The sequence below is a fragment of the Camelus dromedarius genome, chromosome 2 (genome assembly GCF_036321535.1).
Source record: "Camelus dromedarius isolate mCamDro1 chromosome 2, mCamDro1.pat, whole genome shotgun sequence".
In the NCBI taxonomy this organism is placed as follows: Eukaryota; Metazoa; Chordata; class Mammalia; order Artiodactyla; family Camelidae; genus Camelus; species Camelus dromedarius.
The window spans coordinates 44469229-44493311 of NC_087437.1; the positions used below are offsets into that span (position 1 = coordinate 44469229).

The following is a 24083-nucleotide window of genomic DNA, read 5'->3' on the forward strand; positions in this document are numbered from 1 at the left end:
CTTTGATAATTCTGTTTTCTCCTGGTTTTTCTCTTACTCTCTGTGTATATTTTTATATTCTCTTTTTAAAGGATATATTTTAATAAAGATGGCTAAAAAACATACTCTCACTTACTATGTTATTTTTTGAATGTTGGCCAAATAATACAAATGAGTATCTAAATATTCTCTAAGGGATTATTTCTTAAATTTGGGAAAACTTAAAGATTTTTTTCCTCCAAACAGTCTGTTTTCTTAATCTAGTATGCATTCATACCCCAAATTTACATTGTTTTGTCTATTGACTTCGGAGACTATTGACTTAAAATATGGAAATGTAATCTTGACAGAACTTTGCTTCACTTTGGTTACATTTCTATGTTACATAGTTTTTAACTTAATTTTCTCTCCTTTTAATGGATGTGCATTATGTGTTAGGTTATGAAGACATTTTGCAAATTTGTTAAAAAATAATTACCGTATGCCAAGACAAGTGACTACCCTGGCTTATCTTTGTTATTTCTGCTATCAAAACGTGGTCACTGTAAAAAATAAAAAGAATAAGATAAAGTTCACTATGCCATTAAGCATTTTGTATGTTATTGTAGCAAATTTTTTTTCAGCATGTGTGTATACTACAGTAAAAAAACAAAAACAAAAAAAAACTGATAAAATTAACAAACCATCCCTTTATCTGACCTTTTCCACTAAAGACAGCAGAATGAATGGTGTGTCTCATGCTTAATGCTGAATTCAGTTGGGACAGAGCAGTTTAGCACCCTCGCTGGCATCCCTTCTGATTGGTTGGGAGTTCATTTTAACTGATTAGTTCTTGTGCTGTTCTATTTTTTAAATACTTTAAATAACTCAATATTAGCTATTTAAATTATTAGTAGAAATTTAACATTAAAATATTTAATATTTTATATAGCTGCCTACTTATGTCAACCCCATCTAACTAGTCGTCATTAGCTAGAATACTATTTTCAGGAGTTTGAAACTGTTGATTGATTAGTGATGTCTGTCACAGGGAAGGGAGGAAGCAGCTTTGGCTTTCATGCTTTAATACATCATGGTATTCATTATAATGGAATGCCCTTGAGTGAACTTGAAAAAGAAGTACTAATACAATTCTAACAATCTTTGTGTTCTGAACTCTTCATCAATGCTAATATACTAATTTTTTTAAGTAATGATAATGGTAAACATGGGAGATGATTCTGATTTCACAAGTTTTTAATAAACATAAACACTTGAATTTGAAGAATATTCAAAAGCTAGATTATATAAGATAATAGTAAATTTCTAAAGTAAAACTTGTATTTAGATGAATAGTACTTTTGATAACCCTGCATTTTGTCAGTGTGAGAACTGCTTGGGTTTACCATTACTGATTTTTGAGTAGAAAATGACTGTTTTACTCAAAGCAGGCTTTTCAAATATTCTGTACATTCAGAATCTCTCTTAGAGAAGAACTAGGAGGATTCAGAGTGATTGATTTGGTTGAAAATGTCAAGTCTGAGTAATTTCAAAGCATACATGATTTCATAAGCATGAATAATTTTTTGCTGCCTCAGGTAGAAGAAAAACACGGCACTGGATTGTTCCTCAATGTGGAGCCCAGACATTAACAGGTGGATGGCCCTAGAGACATTTCTCTGACCTAGTTACTTTCTGTGATTATTCTGTTCATTTTGTTTAGGTAACTACAGAAAATAACAATTCTATTTATTTTTCGTGGTTTTTCTCTTCCATTGCTTCTGCTCAAGATAGGGTCTCCATCTTTGTATAGAACCCCTGATATTATAGCATGTCACTTTTTAAAGTGCTTATTTTTAGTCATTGCTAATTATTTGGTTTATAATACCTTCTAATCACATATTTTACCACAGATAGAAGACAATTGCATTTTATTGTTTAATGTTTGTTTTTAACATGTGCCAACTTCATTTTAACTGTTTCTATGTGGCCCACTACTCTGTTGTCATCCCAATGCTTTATTTTGTAACAATGTATGAAATATTTGATTTTCGGTATCATTTGTTGATGGTATTAAGTTCTCTGTTCAAAAATTAATGTATGGAATTTAAATAAAAAATAATGTGTAGACTTTTTTGTATTTCTCTCTGATAAAGAAAAATTAAGCAAAGCAGAGCTAGTTCCATTTCATTCTGCACCTCTCATTTACTCTTTCCTGTGTGTCAGGAAGTCCTCTACGTGTCAGACAACCTGGTGCACATAGAGTGACTAGTTCAACAGGCACCTAGGTTCCTGTTCACTTGACATTTCCCAAAGACTACTCAGATGTGGCTTAATCCTTGGTATTTGGACATAAATTAAAATTAGTACCCCAACTGGCTAAGTGGACAGTTTTCTAGTGTGACAAAATCCATGCCTTAAGAAGAGGGTTGTTGTAGCAACAAGGATGATTGGAAAGAAATGACTTGACGTTTTATCATATCTTGGTTTGTTGATTTGTGTCTCAGGAAAATTCAATGTGCTTTCTTACAAGTGTGATTTTCAGTTTGCTTGAAGGTAAATAGGAAAAATTTTCAGAAAGGATCTGGTTCAGAAGCATTCTTTGAAGGCAATAAGTAATTTTTATTATCACCTGTCAAACTGTCAGAACATTGAGACTTCTGTAATTATTGACTTTTAATGCATAGCCTGATAGTGCATAAGCCAAAATAAATTGACATAATGATGCCTGTATTGTGAACTGTCTTTGTGAAAAAAAGCCTTCTTACGTGTTAAGATCATTGACATGTGCTGTTTATGGAAGATGAGTTGAAGAGCTCTTTAATTGAAACTGCTATTGTTGATGCAAGCTGTTGCTATCTTCCAATAACGTAAGTGTCTTTTACAGGATTATTACTCTTGTAACTGCCATATCTTTCTGGTATGTACACAAACAAAAAGTCATAGTATGGTCTATACCCACTGAGACCAGTATGATTTTCCCCCAACTTCTCCTAAATATGAAAAGTATGTTCATTAATATAACCCATTGAGTAATAGCCCTGTTTTAAGAAGCTATCAGTGAATCACAATTAGTAAATAGCTTAGAAAGTTGAAGTGGAAAATATGAATTTTCTCATTTTTACTATGTGGTTATTAATATTATGTAATCATTTATTTAATCAGGCTTTAAACTCATAGATCCATATTTATATGATAATGGTATCAGCAAACTCAAAAGTCAAATTAATATGACACTGATTTACTCACATTTTAATAGGAGCAAAAATATGATGAAAAGCTATTCTGACAGAAATAATTTTAACAGTTAGGTTTTCTTGTCAAATACTTTCCACAGTACAGCCTAATTTTAAGAGAGACGTTGTATAAACTGGAATCATTTCAATTTGAGACAGACAAGCCAACAGTGTATGCTGGACATATAGGTGAGAATGGGTATATGATGGGCCCTTTATTGAAGAAATTACCCTGTAATTGAAATAGAAACTGACAGACAAATATATGTATAGAGAGATGGGTCCAGTAAGGACCTTAAGAAGGATAGAAATAGATCATTCTGGGATTCAAATTAGAGAAGGTCACATGTAACTGGGTAACAGGGAGATAAGATTCATCAAATAGGTAATATTTGAAATGGGCTTTAGTGCATTAGTAAAGTTCTTACAGACATAGATGGATGTCATGGCTAAGGAAATATCTTTCCTCAAATAATTGGATTTGCTGATCTCTTGTTGGTATTCACATATTCTTCTAAAAACAGAATTCTTTCTTCAAATGAGTCTTCTTTGGAGGCTCTTTGTGTAAAACTGTTTGAAGTGTATTAGCCCTGAGACGGGTGGGAAGTTAGACGTCTGGATTCTTCATCTCCATTCTTTCACTTTTGCCAACACTAACTCCTTATCAACACCTCTGTGTACATTCAGTGCAGTTTGAAGCAATATATTTTGTATTATAATTGTATCATTGGAAAGCATAGTAGCTATTATTTTTATAATAGAAAGTACAAAAAGTAAAGCTGAAAGGAATCCTCTTGGCTCATAGGAATGCATTTGATGGAACCATCAGTGCAGGACTTTCCAAGGAGGTGGGGCGGGGCAACCACTTTAGAGGCTTCCCATTAAAATCTACAGGAATGCATGAAATTTTTACTTAAAAAGAAGACTTTTAAAAATGAAAAATATTGATGTAAAATACAATGTGCCTGTAGTGGGGCAGTGGGAAATGTGACAGCAATAGTTGTTAGGGGTCATGTTCTGAAGTCTTGCGTGTCAGAGTGGTACAGGTGTACAGGTTGTGTCCTGTATAACTCAGGCGCTCGTCATGCACAACTGGATACGTGCACATCCAGAACAGCTGTGCATCATCAACTTTGTATGTCATTGGGAAAACAATAGAGAATCTTTGAGTTCTTTCAAGTCTGAGAATGGTATGATTGTTGTTGAACCGTAAGGAAATTAATTTTGCAGTGTTTTGTAAAATGATTCAAATTCTAGAAACATGAATATAGAACATACCAAACTTAGTGGTCTACTGGAGGCAAAAACTGGTTTGTAACTTGTTTGGAAGGGAGAAGGCAAAGGAAAAATGACTAGAAACCTTTTTCTCAAGTGACTTCTCAAAGACAAATTGTTGTACCCTGGTAGAAATAGAAAGGTCATGACTGGGACAGGGTAAAAGAGAGATTAGTTTTCCTTTGAACATTTCAAATTACTATAAATGATTCTGTTACACTAAATGGACAATTTGCTATAATTCCTCTGGCAAGACTTAATTTTTCTTTGTTTTCTCTTTCAGGCCGAAGTCATTGATGTGAGTTATGGAAATGCAGATGACCTAAAGAGGATTAAAGAAATGAAAAATGTAACAAATCAGATTGCACTTCTGAAATTAGGAAAATTGCCACTACTTTATAAGGTTGGTCCAATGGCTATTATTTGGTGGTGGGTGAATATTTCGTTGTCTTGCAGTTATATATGCATCTGGGAGTGCGGAGAGAAAGAGAGTGAGTGTGTGTGTGTGTGTGTTTGTGTGACAGAGAGGGAGAGAGAAAGAAAGAGGAGAGAGAAAGACAAAAGGACATAGGGTGCCACAGGAAGATAGGATTTACAAAATGGAAAATTTTACATTAAGATCTTTAAGATATTATGAGCTTGTGGGAACTTGATAAAACTTTTGTAAAACCTATCTGGAATACTAAAAATGAGAACCACAGTGTCCTATTCTCATGACATCTGCGAAACTTCTGTTGTCTAATTACCACCTGTTTTATGTTAGACTAGTATCTAGGTGATTAACACTCCTTAGTGATTGATTTTGTCAACTACATAACTTCACAGTTACTGACTGTGCTCAGAAATTTAATTAAAATACGATATGCCAAGGAGAAGCAGATTTTTGATTTATTTAAATAGAAGTTTATTAACATTCATCCACTAGATGCATTTACATAATTAAAGCAGTTCAATCTAAGTATCTCATAATGAGCCACTACAATAGAGAGTCACTACTGCTCATTCTTCATTTTCTTTTTCTATTAAAAAAGAATGGTCAGTGTAGTTATGTCACTGGAACTCTCTAGTTCTGAAAATATATTGGATTTTTCCTCTTCCAAACCTAAATGAGCTTTGCAAATTCCCAGGACCAGAAAAGTTTCCAGAAATCTGCTGGCACACTCTGTAAGGAGACAAGAGAACATTCAGTGCCTGTTTTTCATTACCTTCCAAGGATGCCCTTATACTTAAATCAATGCCTGGTAGTAGGTAACAGGCCAGAATTTTAAGATGGTCTTGAAAGTATAAGATACATTGATACTAATTTTTTTCAGGATAATTTGTCAATATGTATTAAAGGCCTTAAAATAATCACCTTTGTACCCAGTAATTCCATTTCAATCAGTATATCCTAAAAGGGTGTGGGGGGCACAGAGGTGATAAACACAATGATGACCAACAATGTGACAAATATTTGAAATGATATGTATGTCTAATTTGGCATTGAAAATCATGCTACATTTGTACCGTTGGATACTATGCAATAATTACAATATGAAGAAGAATATTTAATGATATGTGATTATTACTTCTAAAAGTAACATTGGTAGAAATATGGAATAAATATTTTTCTAAACATTTTTAATCTGTTTTTCACATTAACCTTTACAATAACCATAGCATTGAGGTATAGCTCATTATCTTCAATTTATAGATGACTATCATTAGTACATGAGCAGGGAAATAAGACAGAGTATACTCCTTTTCCAGTAACAGACCCAATCTGGTAGAGGGTCAAGCACATGGAAGTTTCAATCAAGGGTACAGTTTTGATCATAGTATAAGACTAGCCATTTTAATTATTTAAGACAAATGATTCAAGTTGTTTACCGGACATTTTATTACCAATAATCAGAAGAAATCTTCCTTTTGGTATTCTTCCTTTGGGAAGAATAATCCTTTCCAGATGTTCTAAAAGGGCAGTGGGAAACAAAGTGCAATAGACCTCCTTATCTGTGGGAGATACGTTCCAAGACCCCCTGTTGGTGCCTGAAACCACAGACAGTACCAAATCCGATATATACTATGTTTTTTTATGCATATGTAACTGTGATAGAGTTTAATTTATAATTAGGCACAGTAAGAGATTAACAACAATAACTAATAATAAAATAGAGCAGCTGTAACAGTATCCTGTAATAAAAGTTATCTGAATGTGCTACAGCCATAGTCACTCTGCTAACCTGGAAGGCCGCTTAGTGACTAATGGGCAGGGTAGTGGACACAGCCTGGATACGCTGGGCGAAGGGCGAGCTCACAGCCTGCCTGGGTGGAGTAGGACAGCCCAGGATTTCATCACACTACTCAGAATAGCGTGCAATTTAAAACTTAGGAATTGTTCTTCTGGAGTTTTCCCATTTAGTGTATTTTCGGACTGCAGTTGACCATGGGTATCTGAAACCTGCAAAAGTGAGACTATAGATAACGGGGGACTGCTGTAACGTTGCCTTGGGTACACTACAGGAACCCTGCTAGTTTAACATAGCTGTGATGCATAAGACTAAAATGTGGTTTGTGGTAGGGGCCAGTTATACAAATTGGGTTGATGAAATTGTGAATGATTTCTACTTCGTATTTTTGTGAATTTCTAATGATTGTATATATATTTTGTATGGAAAAAGAAGTCTTTAAAAGTTGTTAAGGCATTTAACGTTTTTTCTAACAGTACTCAAAATTCTTACTAGTAGATAATGGGTTATAACATAGCTAATTTTGTTTTGACTGTTCCAGAGATTACTTACTTACATTATGAAACTCTTCAGTCATGTCTACAAAGTAGTGAATCAGTGGTTTATCTAGAGTAGGACCCCACTTTAAGAAGCTGCTGTATTTTCCCCGATCATCCTCCTTACAAGCCTGTGAATAGATTTAACACAGAGGACTATGCAAAATTCCCCGCCAGACAGAGCCTTGCCACAAACTTGGCATTATCTCCTAGGCAGAGAAGATGGGCATCCTTTTTTTACCCTTTTAAATTCCATTCTAGGCATCTCTGGTTTCTGTGGATTATCCCAGAGATATGGAATCACTGATACTATATCTGTTAATACACATTCACATTGTAAAGAAAAAAGGAAGCTTGAATTAGACAAGGTTATATACCAGGATTACAGCTGAACTTGCTTCACCTGCTTATCAAATATATTCTGAGGCTGAAATCTGGAAAATGAGGCAATACAGTAATACAGCTGGGTTGGAAAAAAAAAAAAAAAGGCAGAGGACCAGAGGACTTCTCTGTGAATTACAACTGTTAATCATGGTTCTCAGTGAGCATCTGGGCTGGGAACATGTAGCTGAATGAGTAAAGAGAAAAGTTTGTCTTATTTTGACTGTGCAATAGTTACTAAGTCATGGCTCAGAAATGAATCTGGATGGGGAGCTCTGCATCTGAGATGGGGAGAATAAAGGGGAAACATAATGGTGATTTCCTAAAATGTATAGAAAAATCATCTGGGGCCAAGGAGGAGGCGATCTCATTCATTTTATCCTAAATGCTATGCATGTGTTATTTTAGGCTCTAGGAAGGGATTGGGGAGAGAATCCCCACGTTGTGTGGCAGGAACTGTAGAAGGCAAATGACTGCCAGATACATGCCTTTGTTGCTGGTAATTAGGTTCTTGTCTCGCAGCAGAAAGAATTTAGAGATGAGACAGGGAGGTTAAGAAGGTAAAGTAGGGATTTATTACGGGATAAATAGTAACTCTCAAGGGGAGAGCAGGCAGGCTCTGGTGAGCAGCTGCCCTGAGTTTCTTTGGTAAGCTGGTTACATGGGTGTAAAAATGAATTGGTGGAGTATTCACTGGACAGGGAAGGGTTTGGGGTCATGTCACCTGATTTTCATCTGAACTCCCCCTTCCCGAGGGGAGGAGGGGTTTTTGTCCTTATTTAGTCTGGATCGGAAGTGTCATGGCGCCTGTGCATGATGGGTACTTCTAATCTGCAAGGCTAATTTTATTGAAATGTGAGCATAATGAGCAAAAAGTTACATTTGGACACTGGAGATTCCTTTTTTGTTGGCCTCCCAACTGCTTATCTCCCCCAAAGGTGTGACAACTTATCAGCCCGGAGGTTCCTGCTTTTCTTTCTCTGCCCAGGGACCCCTGGTGCTTACATGATGTATGGTTTCCTGTGTTTGGCCTGTGCCCCTCCGTTTTGCCCAATTCCTGCCATTTGGCCTGTGTCCCCCTTTCTCTGCTCATACCTAGCTATCTGCCTGCTGTAACACCTTGACATCTCCTCTTTGTTGCTGCAAGAAAGGGCCAGCCAAGGTCTTTGGGGCCAGCCAAGGTCTTTGGGGCCAGCTTGTGCTAGTTTTCCTTTAGCTTAAACCTTTAGAGGAAAGGCTTTAAGTTTCTTTTCACTTTGTACTTAAAGCATTTTATTTTATAGCAGAGTGCTTTAATTCCTGAAAATTTAAGACAAAAAATTCTTTTCTATGTCATAATGGGTTCATTTAGATTTCTCTCAATGACAATCTGAGGCATAGTAAAGCAGATTCTAAGACCCTCGCCAATTCCCAAATTGCTAAATAGCTTTCTAGTATGAAATTTATTTTATAAAATGAAATAAAAGCATCTGGCTTTCCTTTAGAGGCATTTTCACAAAAAGCAGTAATAAAAAAAAATTACTGTTTACTCCATGACTACTAGAAATTGAGTAAATCCCACTGAAATGTGGAAGCTGGGCTGTCGTCTGTGTCCATGCTACATATAACCCCTGAGTCTTACAGGAGTCGAATTTGCGTACAGTAAAATTATAAATGACTAAATATCTTACATCTTTTGTGCATGGTGAAATTACGTGTAAAAATTCATAAAATTACATGTAAAAAATGCTATTCTATTTTCAATAAATGTAGTAACATACAGTACATTCCTAGTACTCACATTTGCATAGTAAGATACTAGCCAAATATTAGCTGTTTCTTTTGCATTTTTCTTATATGCCATTTTATCCTCATAATCACAATTTTAATGATAGAGGAATTCAGATGATTTTGTAGTTTCCTACAAATGAAACAGTTCCTATCCATTCATCAATAAGATTTTTATTTTAATATCAGTTGTGCATTGCTTGGCCAGTGTATAACTTAACCATCTACTGCTCAAGTCCATATAGGAAGCTTACACAGGTAGGCCTTTGAGAAGAGCCTGCAAGGGAATGAGAGGTAGGGAACAGTGGTTATGTGTTTATACTTTGTACATAGATTGTTTCCAACAGATTAGGAGGAAAGTAAACTTCATACTATTTGAATTTCAAACCCAACTTAATCTACCAAAAAGCACATTTAAAACATTGAGTTGGGGGTTTAGTAAGGAAATCTTTGTATTTGTTGATTTACCAATCAGTTCTCAACCAGTGGACAATAGGAAAATCAATAAGGAATTCTCTAGTTTAGGTAAAATAAATGCCGAGAAGCACTATATTTTGAAGACTAACTTAACGTAAAGCATTTTTATGCTTTTCATAGTTGCTGAACTACTCTTTGTTTCATTTACTCTAGTCTTTTTTTTTTCTGATGATAATCACTCTGATAACTGCATTCAAGAGAATTATTTTTTCTTTATTCCAGTTAATAGAGTAGCATTTACCCTACTCTTTGTGGTAGAAGTTTAAGATGTAGCGCTAAAATTTATTTTTTATTTCCCAAAATTAAAATATGATGCATTTAGCTAACAATTAGTATCAAAAGTATGTGGCACCTAGTACAATAGTACAACAATGTATTCGACAATATATAAAAAAGTAATTCAATAGTTTTTGAAGATAAAATATTCATGGTGTGTCTGTGTGTGTGGTGGCTGTGTGTGTGCATTCGTACAACCTTATGTGTGATGTGGCAGTGAGGCTGAGAGGAGAGAAGAGAAATTCTCTTTCCTTACTGAAAATTTTGATGCATTACAATTTTCCCTGATATTGATGAACCTGGCGGATCTATTTATATGACGTTCTAGAACTATTTCAGGTGAGAAAAAACATTTAATTCAGTGTAATTCATGATGTTTTCAGTATATTTTGTAAGTGGAGGCAAGCTTGCTTATTTTTAAAGATAATTTGTGAGGGCATTTTATGAACAAATATTAAAAAAGTGAACACTGTCTTGATACTTGGAAAATGTATGCTTATTCCCTGGCTGATTTAATGAGATGCCTCATACTCAGTTCTCAGAAGTAATTACAAAAGACCAATGCTTCAGATTTTGTAATTATAAGATTCCAGAGCTGCTCCATTGGTCAGGAAAACACGGTCAGAACTAGAACACAAAATCAGAGAACAATGATTTAACACATTTAAAAGCCAAAACTGCGTTTACTTTTTAAAATCAGAATGCTTTCCATTTTCCATTGACTGACTTATTTATTTTTCTAAATGATGTAGACCAAATATTACCATATCCACTAAAGGTAATTTTTGTTGAAACACAACTTCAATCATAACTTATAATGAAAAAACTTGAGACCGAGTCATTATTCTGCCATTTAGCAATCAGACTTCAAGAAAGTGAATTTAGAACAAGCAAATCTAATGGAATGCTTCAGATCTTATTCCTAATATTAAAGTGCTTTTCATGGCTCAAAATCAAATGAAGGTGTGTCTACAAATCTTCCATGTCTGTCATGAATGAATCCTATAGTTCAGAAGTCATGTCTGTATTTTACTTACATGATAATACAATTTAATTACTTTTACTAACCATTTGAATATTGTGAAATTATAACAAGTGACATCCTGTATTAAATGGGTTAATTTTTGCATTTATCTTATTGTAATATGTTAAGCATAAATAATCCCCCTGCATTCGTGTAGGTTTGGTACCACAAGGAAAGATGCTGATCATTTTGTTCCTCTTAATGTTATAATATAAACTAAGAAAAGCAAGAAATCCAACAAAAGAGACAGAAGACAGAGACCAGAGAGGGAGAAAGGAAGGACAGGAGGAAAGAAAGACAACAGCAGTTGATTCCTCCTAGTTCACTCCCTAAAATTATACATGTTTCAGAAATGTTGGTATATGTACATATTACTCTAAAATCTGAAAAAGTTAAGTTTTAGACATACTTTAAATTTGAGGAATTATTTGGACTCCACAGTATAGATGTCGCTATGGTCATAACATCTGGCTTTGTTTTAATCCTGAGACATCCTTTCACGTTTCAGGATCCCTCCTCTCTCTCTCTGTCTGTTTTGATTTTTTTTTTCTTGGTGTGGATAGGTTTCTCAGTCCTCCCAACGTGCTGTATTTGTTCTGTTTTCAACAGGTAATTTATTTTGAATAGTGAAGCACTGCATGGCAGGATGCGATGATGGTAGAGACAGGCTCATGTTCAAGCTCTTCTGATTGATGTTTAAGTGACCTTAGACTATCACCTAAACCCTCTGAAGTCTCTGAGTTTTTTTTTTCCTTGAAAAAAATCTCTATAATGGTGATAAAAGTAATCTCAGCTCACAAGGTTGTGTGAGCATTAAATCTTAAAATGCATGCATAATTTCTAAGAAATATTATTTATTATTAGTATGCCCTTAAAATTTGAATAAAATTCTAAAGAGACAGCATATGAATTTAATAATGGGGAAATGTCAGTTCTCTCAAACTTGCAAAACTGAACTGAATATCATAATATACTCATTAGATAAATCAATTACAGAAATATGGTCTCTGAAGATTGTACTTTTGCATTATTTAACAATAAGGATTATGCTGATGCCAGGTAGCATAATTTGAAGCTCAATTAAAGAAAAAAATTAAAATTGCCTCTAATTTTTTTGTGTGGATAGAGTTCTGAATGCTAAAAATAAATATGACTTGACTGTTAAGGATGAATATAAACAGTGACCTCAGGATTAGAGATGCTTTTAATTTTCACATTCTTCAGTGTTTATTTTCATGCACAGACATTTTGTGAGGTGATGGAATTGTATAGTATTAAGAGAATAATATTTTATGACTAAAACTGTATTACATTTATAGGGTAGTTGTATAAACATCTAATGCAAATTTTAAATTTATTTTGATATTTGAGGTGTTGTGTATGGTTCCAAGAACATCACGAAATTGCCTACATCATAAGGCTGTTGTAGACATTAATTGAAATAATACATGTAAGTGCTCAACACAGTGCCTGGAACATACTAAGCCCTCATTAAAAGAAGGGTAATATTTTTTAATCACATCAAAATGTTTTATCAAGTACTACATTGTCTGCTTGAATTCCGTTTTCTTAATGGTCAGCAATCTATGTAGTCAAAACCGAAGTTTGTGTCATTTGCTAAATGGTATAATCCCAGCCTTGTTTGTTGAAGTAAAGGCTCAGTACTTCAGTAAAGGGTTTAGATTATTTCAGGAATGGTTATGATGTTGAAACTTCAGTTCAAGATATTCTTACATATTTGAAGTCAGAACATCTTAAAACTGACTTGGAAGTTTTGCATAGTTCCTTTCACTTCTGCATTGATATTTTGTAGAGGTCATGGGTGTTAACCATTTTTTAAATTAAAAAATGAATAAATCCTTAGCTCTGTACTAACCAAGTTTTAGAAGAACCCACTTGCTGTGTAGGGATTCATCACTATATGGCACTAAGTTCTTTCTTTTTTGCTGTTTTTTTTTTCCCTCATTCATTATCGCTGGTAAAAATAGATTAATTATTACCTTCCTCAGGGACACATCGGTAAGGAGTCCTAGGCAGCAACTTGAGTTTTACTAATTTATCGTTGCTAAAAAATATGCGAAGATGCAGTTAAATTACTTCTGGAAAGAGGCATCATTGAAAAAAATTAATATTTTTTTCAGGAGGAAAGCACCTCTAAAATACAGCTGCACAATGTATTGTATCTACTTTTGAATCCAATAGGCTTCCCATTTTTATAACAAATTAACCTTTAATAAGCTATAAAACCTTAATGTAGCTACACAAGCTTAAAATATTTTCACTTGAACTCTGAAAGCATATACACTCAATAAAATATTATTTTAATAAGTAATTATTAACATACATTAATTTATTATTCTCATAAATATTCATGAAATTGCTTTTTAACTGAAAAAATATTTTTACTGTGTTTAAGCAAAAGTTATTGGAAAGGTTTTATAGCCCCATATATGTTATAGTTAGGAATAAAGCTTTAGTGGTTTTAATACTGCAGTTTGAAAAACCTTTCTACTACAGGTTTTAAAAAAGTTACTTTTTTTTTTACTAGATTTACATTTCCAAATTTCTTAATCTTTTCATCAATTTTGTATGTGTCTTGTGTTGCATTTTAGATTATACCTAGTAATCTCATTTAGCATAATACATTTATTTTGAGTTTTCTTAAATTAATAAGTTATTTGAATATTATAGTCAAGAAATATCTAAATTTTAAAACTCTGTCAACACTAAGAATTTCAATCATCATTGGAATAATTCCATGCTTTAAGTCAATTTTGTATTGGAAAATTTAGAAAAATTAAAGCATCTCTGTAATCCCAGAAATACCTATAGTATAACAGACTTAAGTTTGGACTCATATTCACAATCAAAGAAGAACTATAAGCATATTCTTCAAAGAAAATTATGTTTGTTTCAATTTTCAATTATAAGTTTCTTTTTGTTTTGATATAAAGCTATTAAGTTGTTAACATTACTATCCCTGTCTATTAGTAAAGGCCATGTTTGTTTTTCGTAAGTGCTTAAAATTTTGTAAATGAATATCAAACTTCTTTTATAATTCACACACACACTTTTCAAGCAGTTTTAGGATACATTTCATCATATATAAGATGAGTTACTGATTGAAATGCAAGAGGAACCCTTACGGTCTAACATGCCATGCTTACTTGACACTGTTCCAATACCCAAATTAATAACTGTTCTAATTTCCTTGCTTTTAAATAATAGCATATCTGCCATTAAATAATAGTACAACTGGTGATGGCATTATGGATATTAAACCCTCTGTGATATGATCTAATTTATGTCTACATAGATATAATTTATATTATAATCTAATTTAATTTTAGTTTTGTTAAGAAAAGGACAGTTTTAACACTTTGCTTTGCCTTATATTTGGATGATACCAAACTCTGAGTTTTATACACTTTACAAGGCCAAGGATTCTTTAAGACTAAAACAGTTTTAAAATATATATATATATATATATATATATAATATTCAGATTAAAATGGAATTAGTTTTTCTCCCAAGTTACTCTTATATTACAGATAGGCAAACATTGTTGTACCCATTTGAAATCCTTCCTTACTGAGATGTTTTATGCAACTTCCATACCAGGTTACCTAAACCTTTCACATGTACGTGAGGTACCTGGATTAAAAGTTTGTTTTTAATTTAGAGTAGTAAACGAAATGAAGCAAATTAGCACACATTGGCTTCCTGTGGTATTATGTGTGCTGACATATTCTGTCTGTTATAATATTTGTAGTTACTGCTTTCAACATGATTACATGTACACCAGCCTATTTCAAAGTAAACCAAAAATGAGGGTAACCACAGGATATGATTCTGATGGGATCAAAAATTTATTGATTATATTGTTAATCAGGTAATTTAATGTCTAGAAATTATCTGCAGTATTCTCAGGTTCTTTATCATCTGTCATTCTTAGGCAGCAAAGCTAAATGAAAGACTGTTTAATGCTCAGTCACAATTAAAGAGATCTGGAGAAAATAGAGTCACCTTTGTAGGAAACAGTAGAGTGAAAAAAAGGCCATAGACGGTGTACTGAATGTGATGATTTGCAAAACACATATAAAATTATTTTTCTTTGGTTTTTAAAAAATTCCTGATATGACTTACTATGAATGTGGATTTTTTTTGGGTGAGGGGGCGGGCTTGACTTAATCATTTTGTGCTTTAAATTGATTATAAAAAAAAGGTAGATAAAATCTGTTTTAAACATAAGGTAGCATAGAGAACAGGCAACTGATAAGCCAAGAAAGGCTTGTGTTTTATAATTAATTTGACTGTTTAAAATTTTGATCGAATAGAAAGCGGCTTTTTGCCCTGAAGCTGGGAAACGCGTGCATGCGGATGGCACTTGACGAATAGGCAGAGTAAGAGACCATTTTCATGTGATTTGGGAGGCTGGGGAGGCCTGTCTGGCTTAAATTATTTCTGTTAATGCTGGAAATTAGATGTTACTCCTTCATACATTTATGGGAAATTGTTAAGATGTCACTATGAAGAAAATAATTGATAAGGATTTTACTCAAAGGTAATTGACATCAGGACAATACCGGTTCAGTAGCCTTAGGGTAGGGAAAACATTAGGGACACTTTACTTGGGTGATGGATTAGGAGTAGAAGAGATGGCTAAAGACGAATTTGAATGTGTCACAGTTCTGACTTGGGTAGCTTTTGTGGATATTTTTGCATCAGCTGTTTATTTGCACTTACAGTAAATTTCCTACCTCACATTCCCTGACTAAATTATAGAATGTGATCAGTTATGTGGGCTTAGAATCCCAGCTCTGCTACTTAATCACTAGGAGGCAGTCTTCAAACCTTGTTTTTTCCCTTGTAAAAACAGTGTAATGATAGTCACCTAGTTTTCAGTAAGTGCTCGATAAATCTTCATTATTATTGTGTTGTAACCAGGTAAAGAAACAGTTCTTATTGTCACTGGAGGATTTTTAAAAACATAGTTACCAAATAGCATCTGTGTAACAATACTCTTTCAGATACACTGTCTCATATAAACACTCATAATCCTCACAAAATCCTGATGAAGTCAGTGTTGTCACTGCTCGATAGTGAGTAACTGAGTCTGAGAGTCTAAGTGTCTTCGTGTCACGCATGTACTACACAGGAGGGCTAGGGCTGTCCTTCCAAACCCACTGCCTTTTGGGATCCCCAGAGCTCATTAATTTATCTGTGTTTATGAAGGAACCCATGAGATACTTTTCTTAGACCTAGCACCACTATGGCTTTTATCATGGTTCTTCACGACTAAACAGAGTTTTCGGATTACTTACAGTTGTTCAGAATGAGAAAGATACATACCAAAAAATAAAGCAAATATGGAAAAAATAACAGCTGAAGAGGTCAGGTGATTAGTATGTGAATGTTAATCATACTGTTTTCATTTCAGTTGAAATCTTACAAGTGAAAACTTTCGGCCGTTTTCCCTCTCTTGGGTTGGCCTGCTCCCAGTTCTCAGGAGGGCACTACCTTTTACTACCTTTTTACTTTACTAATAAAACCTTGTTTAATCACGCTTTCTGTCTTTCACTAAAAATTCATTTTTTTCGGGTCACTAAGAACCGAGGTAGCTGATTTTCCTCCTCTCGGCAACAGAAGGATACTGAGTCGGGTCTTTCCCCGTCTCCACCACGGGGAAGACTAGAAGCAGCTGCGTTGGCAAGTCCCCTTCCCGCACTTCAGACTCTGATGAAACCTGAGCCCTTTAGGGTTTGATTAAATAGTTCCCCCTGAGGGCAGGCCTTGTTAAGAAAAACAGAACGCTCTGGCATCTTTCAAAATGGTTCTCTCCCTCCCCTGCCAGAGGCACACGAGAGTTTTTCTCCAGTAATCACTCGGAGAACCAGGTGGAGCTCATGCAAGTGTGGGCTGGTCGATGATGGTTGGGCCCCTGGAGTTTATACCTCACAGCCTTGGCCTGCCCGAGCTTCCGCCAACGCCAGATCCGGCTTCTCTGCCCAGGGGCTGTTTCTCAGGGTGGTTTCTGCTCTGGTAAGTTGTACTTCTTTTGTGTATTTGCCTGCTAGTCTCTCCAGTTTTGTGGGTAGCAGTTTGCCCTATGACTTTACTTCTCTTGTGAATCTAAGAAGAGTTGATTTTTTTTTTTTTTTTTTTTTTTTGGTTTGTGCGGCTTTTTTGCTTGTTGCTCAGAGAGTGGCCACTTCCAAGCTTCTTACATGCTGTATGGAAAACCTTGTTTCTTTTTCAGTAGTTATAACAGATAACTGTTAGCTAGTAATATTTAACAATACTAAAACCCTAGATGCACAAGCAAGTGGAATTCCTCAGATTTCTTGTATAATGTGAAATTTAGCATTATAGATTGTGAATTTGAAAAGGTGCCTTCAGGTTTGATTCAAACCGGTATCCCTGCAGAAATCATCCCTAGTAAAGCATTTCCCCCAGATCTGTGTGACATAGTTTGAAACTTGGGTGAACTACATTTTTATTTCCTTGTGTTCTGAGGTTATGGTAGTGACAAACAGATACTTAAATTACTTCCCCAAACCTGTAGGATACAGACAGTCATGAAGTAAAAAAAACCTGTACACTTTGTGAGCAAAACGATCTCCTGTTTATTTAGTATGAGCAAGATATTTAATCACTCTAAAATTTGGTTTCTCCACTTTCAAGATGGTGTTAGCTAAATTACAGTATTTTTCTGAGGGTTAAATTATTTTTGATTTAGAAAGTACCTAGCACTTAATACATTCTGTTTTATTTTCCTTTCTTATCTTACATTGATATAATGCTTCCACAAATTTCCTGACTATCAAAAATACTGATATGGTTATTAAAACTTAGCTTTGTGGGTCCTGAGTTTCTATATTAGAATCTGCAGTAAATCTGCAGAGACTCGGCATACAGGTGTTCCTTATAGAAATCATGAAGCTATACATCGTATTAGGTCTCAGCTGAGCACAATCTGACCTCTGCAATAGGAGGAGGTAGAATATGTTAGCAGTGAAGAAACTCGTGCAAACCTAGATTTGGTGAAAGATTAGTGACTCATTTGGTTTTTTCATATGTTGGTTATCATAGAGTGCTCCTATAGTTAGTCTCCTTAATGGAATTCATATAAAGAACATTTCTGTGTAAAAGTTTAGGGCCATCTGATTATTTTCTGGGATAAAATAGAAGTGTAACCCCTGAAGTGTCTTCTATGGAAAGTATTGCTCATCTTTATCCTTCTTATTTCATAATATGAATCAGTGATTGATAGTTACTCAAGTAATAGGTCATGTACTTTTGTGATGTAGAGAGTATAGATTGTTTAAATCTTCTGCCCAGTTTTGGATTGGTTTTTGTTGTTGTTGTTGTTAAGCTGTATGAACTGTTACATATATTCCGGAAATTAAGCCCTTGTCAGTCATACCATTTGCAAATATTTCCCCCCATTCCATAGGTTGTCATTTTGTTTTACTTATGGTTTCCTTTGCTGGGTAAAAGCTTATAAGTTTAATTAGGTCCTATTTGTTGTTACTGCCTGGGTAGGGTGCCAATAGGCACGTGAAAAAATGCTGAATATTGCCAATTATCAGAGAAATGCAAATCAAAACTACAGTGAGGTATCACATTACACCAGTCAGAATGGCCATCATTTAAAAGCCCACAAAAGATAAATACTGGGCAGGGTGTGGAGAAAAGGGAACCCTCCTACATTGTTGGTGGGGATGTAGTTTGGTGCAGCCATTATGGAAAACAGTATGGAGATTCCTCAAAAAAACAAAAAACAGACTTACCGTATGATCCAACAATCCCACTTCTGGGTATATATCTGGAGGGAACTCTAATTCAAAAAGACACATGCACCCCAATGTTCATAGCAGCACTATTTATAATAGCCAAGACATAGAAACAGCCTAAATGTCCATAGACAGATGACTGGATAAAGAAGTTGTGGTATATTTATATAAAAGAATACTACTCAGCCATTAAAAAGAATAAAATGATGTCATTTGCAGCAACATGGATGGACCTGGAGGTTGTCATTCTAAGTGAAGTAAGCCAGAAAGAAAGAAAGATACCATATGACATCACTCATATGTAGAAACTAAAAACAACAACAACAACAACAACAAAAACCCCACAAATGAATGTATTTAGGAAACAGAAACAGATTCACAGGCATAGAAAATAAACTTTTGGTTACCAGGAGGAAAGAGGGTGGGAAGGAATAAATTGGGAGTTTGAGATTCACAGATACTAATTACTATATGTAAAATAGATAGACAGCAGATTTTTTCTGTATAGCATGGGAAACTATATTCAATATCTTGTAGTAACCTAAAATGAAAATGGATATATGTATATATATATGTATGACTGAAACATGTTGTACACTAGAAATTAATACATTGAACTGACTATACTTCACTAAAAATAAATAAATAAAATTAAAAATTTTTTTAAATTTTAAATTAAAATTTTTTTAAAACTTTTAATTAAGGAAACATAATTTTTCAAAATAAAAAAGTTGGGAGAGGAGTGTGATAAGAGTGGACTAAACCAGGATTCTCCACAGGTCCCTGTAAATGCCTCTGTTTAAGCATTAATTTAATGTGTTCTCCCTCCATGTGAACTGATTGGGTATAAGATATGCTTTCCATTTGGACAGGGTTTCCCGTTTATGTGGAGAGTCTTTCAGTCGGCTTCTGTCCGTAATCAAAACAGCGGATTCAGATTTACCGATTTAGCTGCCCAGAATCTGGTTTAAGGGTTAAAAGAATGTCACTTGATATTCTCCCCACAAAGTATGGTAAAAAGTCAACTGGTGGCTTGAATATAGTCATTATAGTTTAATTACTCTTCATCTACATTGACTGAATTTTAATATTTGTATCAGATTACTGACAGCCAGGAAGACATAGCCTTAAGCACCTAACAAGAGAAGGCTGAACGTGAATTGGTGTTGAATTTGTTCCAGACCAGAGTGCCTGGTCTGAGTGAAATCATGGGGCGCTTACATATCTGAGCTCGTCTATTATTAGAGAAGAGTTCGCATTAACTTCTTCAGGAAAATGTAGCCATTAAATCTTACCTTGAATGAGAGGAATGTGTAACTTGAAAATATTTATGAATATTTCATAAGAAACATCTTAGGGTGCATGCTTGGATGTGATAGCTTAGCAAAGGCTGACGGATATGCGGGATATTGTAATGGCTTGATGGATGCATATGGAATGTTTAATGGGGAAATGAGAAGTACCTGCTGGGCTACTGTGAACGTCTTCCAGTATTGGAGTGATTTTTGTTGGCTGTTCACAAAACCTTCACACAACAAAAGGAATAGTTTCAAATTATTAGTTGAGAATACCGGTTTGGTGCACTAACTAGGCCTGTAAGTTGGAGGCAGGATTCGTGATTTATTCATTGTTTCTTTTTGTTAAAATACATTTAAAAAATACATACCTGAGCAAAGTAGATCTTAATGGTAGGCACACTTCTTTTCAGATGGGGAGTTTGAATAATTATATTCGCTTACTGTTTAGATATCTCAGAATGCCGGAGAAATTTCAATTACCGGGAAATATGAATACTCTGCCCCACGAGCAGCTGACAAAGACCAGGAAATATCAGGACAATATTATTAAAAATAAACAAAAACTTACTGGGTTCATCTTAGCAAGAAAAAGATATGCAAAAGTGGAAAAAGGATCTGTCCCAAGCATTGTTAGATAGTACAATCTCTAGATATGTTAGATTTGCTTCATTTAAAAATGCATAGAATAGTGTTCTTAATATATATACACATATATATATTTAATATTAATATATATGTTTAGTCTTTATACATATTTAATCTTGAGAAATATATACATTAATCTTTGATAATTCACTACAAGTTATGGAGTTACAGTGTATGTGGTTTAGTATCTCCTCGTAGGAGACAGAAGGCTAAATTGTTTGAAATGTGCTACTTATGCTTTAGGTTATTATTCCAGTTTCAAGGAATTTTTGTGACAGTGCCAAGATTAATTAGTTTATTGGATCTGATTACCGTAGACCCTGATTTCTGTTAATAGCCATGTTTATCATCTTAATGTCAAATTTGCTTCTAGCAATTTACTTGATCACATAAATGTATGATGCATTGAACTTGCTGCATTTGACATCAGATAAATATTGAGGGCTGAGAGGCTTCCTTCTGCTATAATATGTCATCCTTGGTACTGCCTTCTCTATCCCACAAAACCATTTATTATTTTTTTTTAATGGAGAAGATACATCTAGGAATACTTGAAAATCATATAATATGTATCCCATTTCTCATATAAAATGGGATAATTCCATCTGTAATTCTAGGTCCATAGAAACCAAATTTTATAAATTGTTTAATCAGTTCTCTTGGGCTATTTATCTGATTTAAGGTAAGGCACTGATATCTTAGTTTTAAATATAACCTTTTCTAATGGAGGAAAGAACTATGGTAGAAGTGTGAGAAAAGTAAACATAATCTTGACAATATAGCAATAACATGTAAGGATAATAACATGTAGGTAAATTACAGATCAGGATAAGAAAAGGAGCAATATTTGATATTTTATATTTCATTGATATAGAATATCCATTTTTCATAGGTCTTCTCCAAATATTTAGCTTATTTGATATGGTTTATGCACGTTAATATTAGAGTCCCATAATGATTTTAATATGTTTTTATTTTAATTCCAAAACATCAGGCTTCTCATTTTCATCTAGGTTCATAAATATATATGAAAATGAATGCTTATTTTGATTGCAACCTAAGTGATAGAGTGCTGTAGTTATTTATGTGTGTGTTTATGTTCTTATCATACAATTTATGTTCACACATATGTCTATAGACATGAAAAATTCACTAAAGTTTAATTTGGTGGCATATTTGCAAGTAGCCAAAATAATTTATCTTTCTACAAGTATTTTGTTTTAACATACTCTATTATAATGCAAGTTTTTTTATTCCAAATCAATGCCAAGGGTTTTCAGTTGCTACACTAAGTTATCTTCCATATTAGAATCTTGTATATTTTGTTCACTTAGGAAGGATTATCACTGAAGATTATCTATGATAAATCCTTAATTTAAAGATGATACACAAAAAGGTTAAGAAACTTTCATGGATCAAACAGTTGTTGCATAGATCAAAAGATCATTTATTCTCATTAACCCTAGTATGAAAGTATTTCATAATGAATTCTCTGGTGGGGATTGAGGGTTAAAGAATTGGTATTTCTATCACATTTTGTTTTGGATATATATCTGTGATGGATATAAAGGTAGTTTTTATTTTTCCTTTATACATTTCTGTTTGAAGTAATTTAAAAGAAGCATGTTACTACTATTATTAATTTTTTCAGCAAACTAAAAGAAGTATCAAATAATAGGCTTTTAAAAATTCTTTGGATATTTTAGATAAGCTGGCTGTAAGTTAATACACTTTTAAGTATAAATAGAAATGTTTCACAAAATACTCAAGGTAGTATACTATTACAACAAAAGAGAGTAAAAATGTTACATGCATAGTATTTTTTTTATTGAAGTATAGTTGATTAACAATGTTCTGTTAGTTTCTGGTGTATAGCATAGTGATTCAGTTATACATGTATATATTCTTTTTCATTATAGGTTATTATGAACTATTGAATAGTTCTGTGTGCTATACTATAGGACCTCGTTTATCTATTGTGTGTGTGTGTGTATATATATATATATAGTTGTGGTATACATATACATATTATTTATTTATATATATATATATACACACACACACACACATACACAGTAGTTTGTATCTGCTAATCCCAAACTACTAATTTATCCCTCCCACTCCCTTTCCCCTTTGGTAACATTAAGTCTGTTTTCTGTGTCTGTGAGTCTCTTTCTGTTCCATTTGTGAATCAGTTCATTTGTGTAATTTTACTTAGGTTCCACATATAAGTGATATCATATATTTGTCTTTGACTTACTTCACTTAGTATGATAATCTCTAAGTTTATCTGTGCTTCTGCAAATGGCTTTTATTTCATTATTTTTTATGGCTGAGTAGTATTCCATTGTATGTATGTGCATATATATACACATATATATTATATGTGTGTGTATATATATACATATATATTATATATGTGTATATATATACATATATATTATATATGCGTGTATATATATACATATATATTATATATGTGTGTGTGTGTGTATATATTTATTTATATGTATTTATATATAAATAAATAATATGTATATGTATACCACAACTTCTTTATCCAGTCATCTGTTGATGGACATTTAGGTTGCTTCCATGTCTTGGCTGTTGTACCCAGTATTTTGAATTTTACACTTTGAATGCTATTCTACTTAGGAGTTACAGTGTCAAAGTTTAGAATATTAATGAACTCTGTGACTTTTGTTTTGATATGACACAGTTCCCCTCTCCCATTTAGAATAGCACCACATATATTTGTTTTCATATTCTTGATTCGTGTATGACTGAAGCATTGTGCTGTATGCTAGAAATTGACAGAACATTGTAAACTGACTACATTTCAATTAAAAAATAAAATAAAATAAATAACAAAAAAAGTTTAAAAAAATAGCACCACAAGATTAAATAATGGAGGAGCAAAGTTAGTGCCAGTGGCACAGGTTCTGGAAACAAACATTTCAGGACTTAAATCCTGGCTCAACCTATTACATCGAGAGAATCATTTTACTCACAAGTTCACCTATTCATTTTAAAATTAATGTAATACTTGCCACAACGTGTTCCCTAAGTGAACTGAACTGAAGGTGAACTTCAAGATCATACAAGCCCATTTTCTCTTGTGAGGATAGGTAAATAGGACCCATAATTTTCACATAGAGTTGTATTTTGGTACTATCAGATGTAATA

At 33.7% G+C, this 24083-nt stretch overlaps 1 protein-coding gene across 9 annotated transcripts in view; it reads left to right on the plus strand.

The window, feature by feature from the left end:
• The window catches only part of NAALADL2 (N-acetylated alpha-linked acidic dipeptidase like 2), a 1176025-nt gene that overhangs the window by 663396 nt on the left and 488546 nt on the right, over positions 1–24083 (plus strand). For all 9 annotated transcript variants that reach the window (XM_031451310.2, XM_031451333.2, XM_031451340.2 and 6 more), the window contains one exon: positions 4753–4872. In XM_031451310.2, the coding sequence (XP_031307170.1) occupies positions 4753–4872 (120 nt within the window). The remainder of the gene's footprint in view (positions 1–4752; positions 4873–24083) is intronic.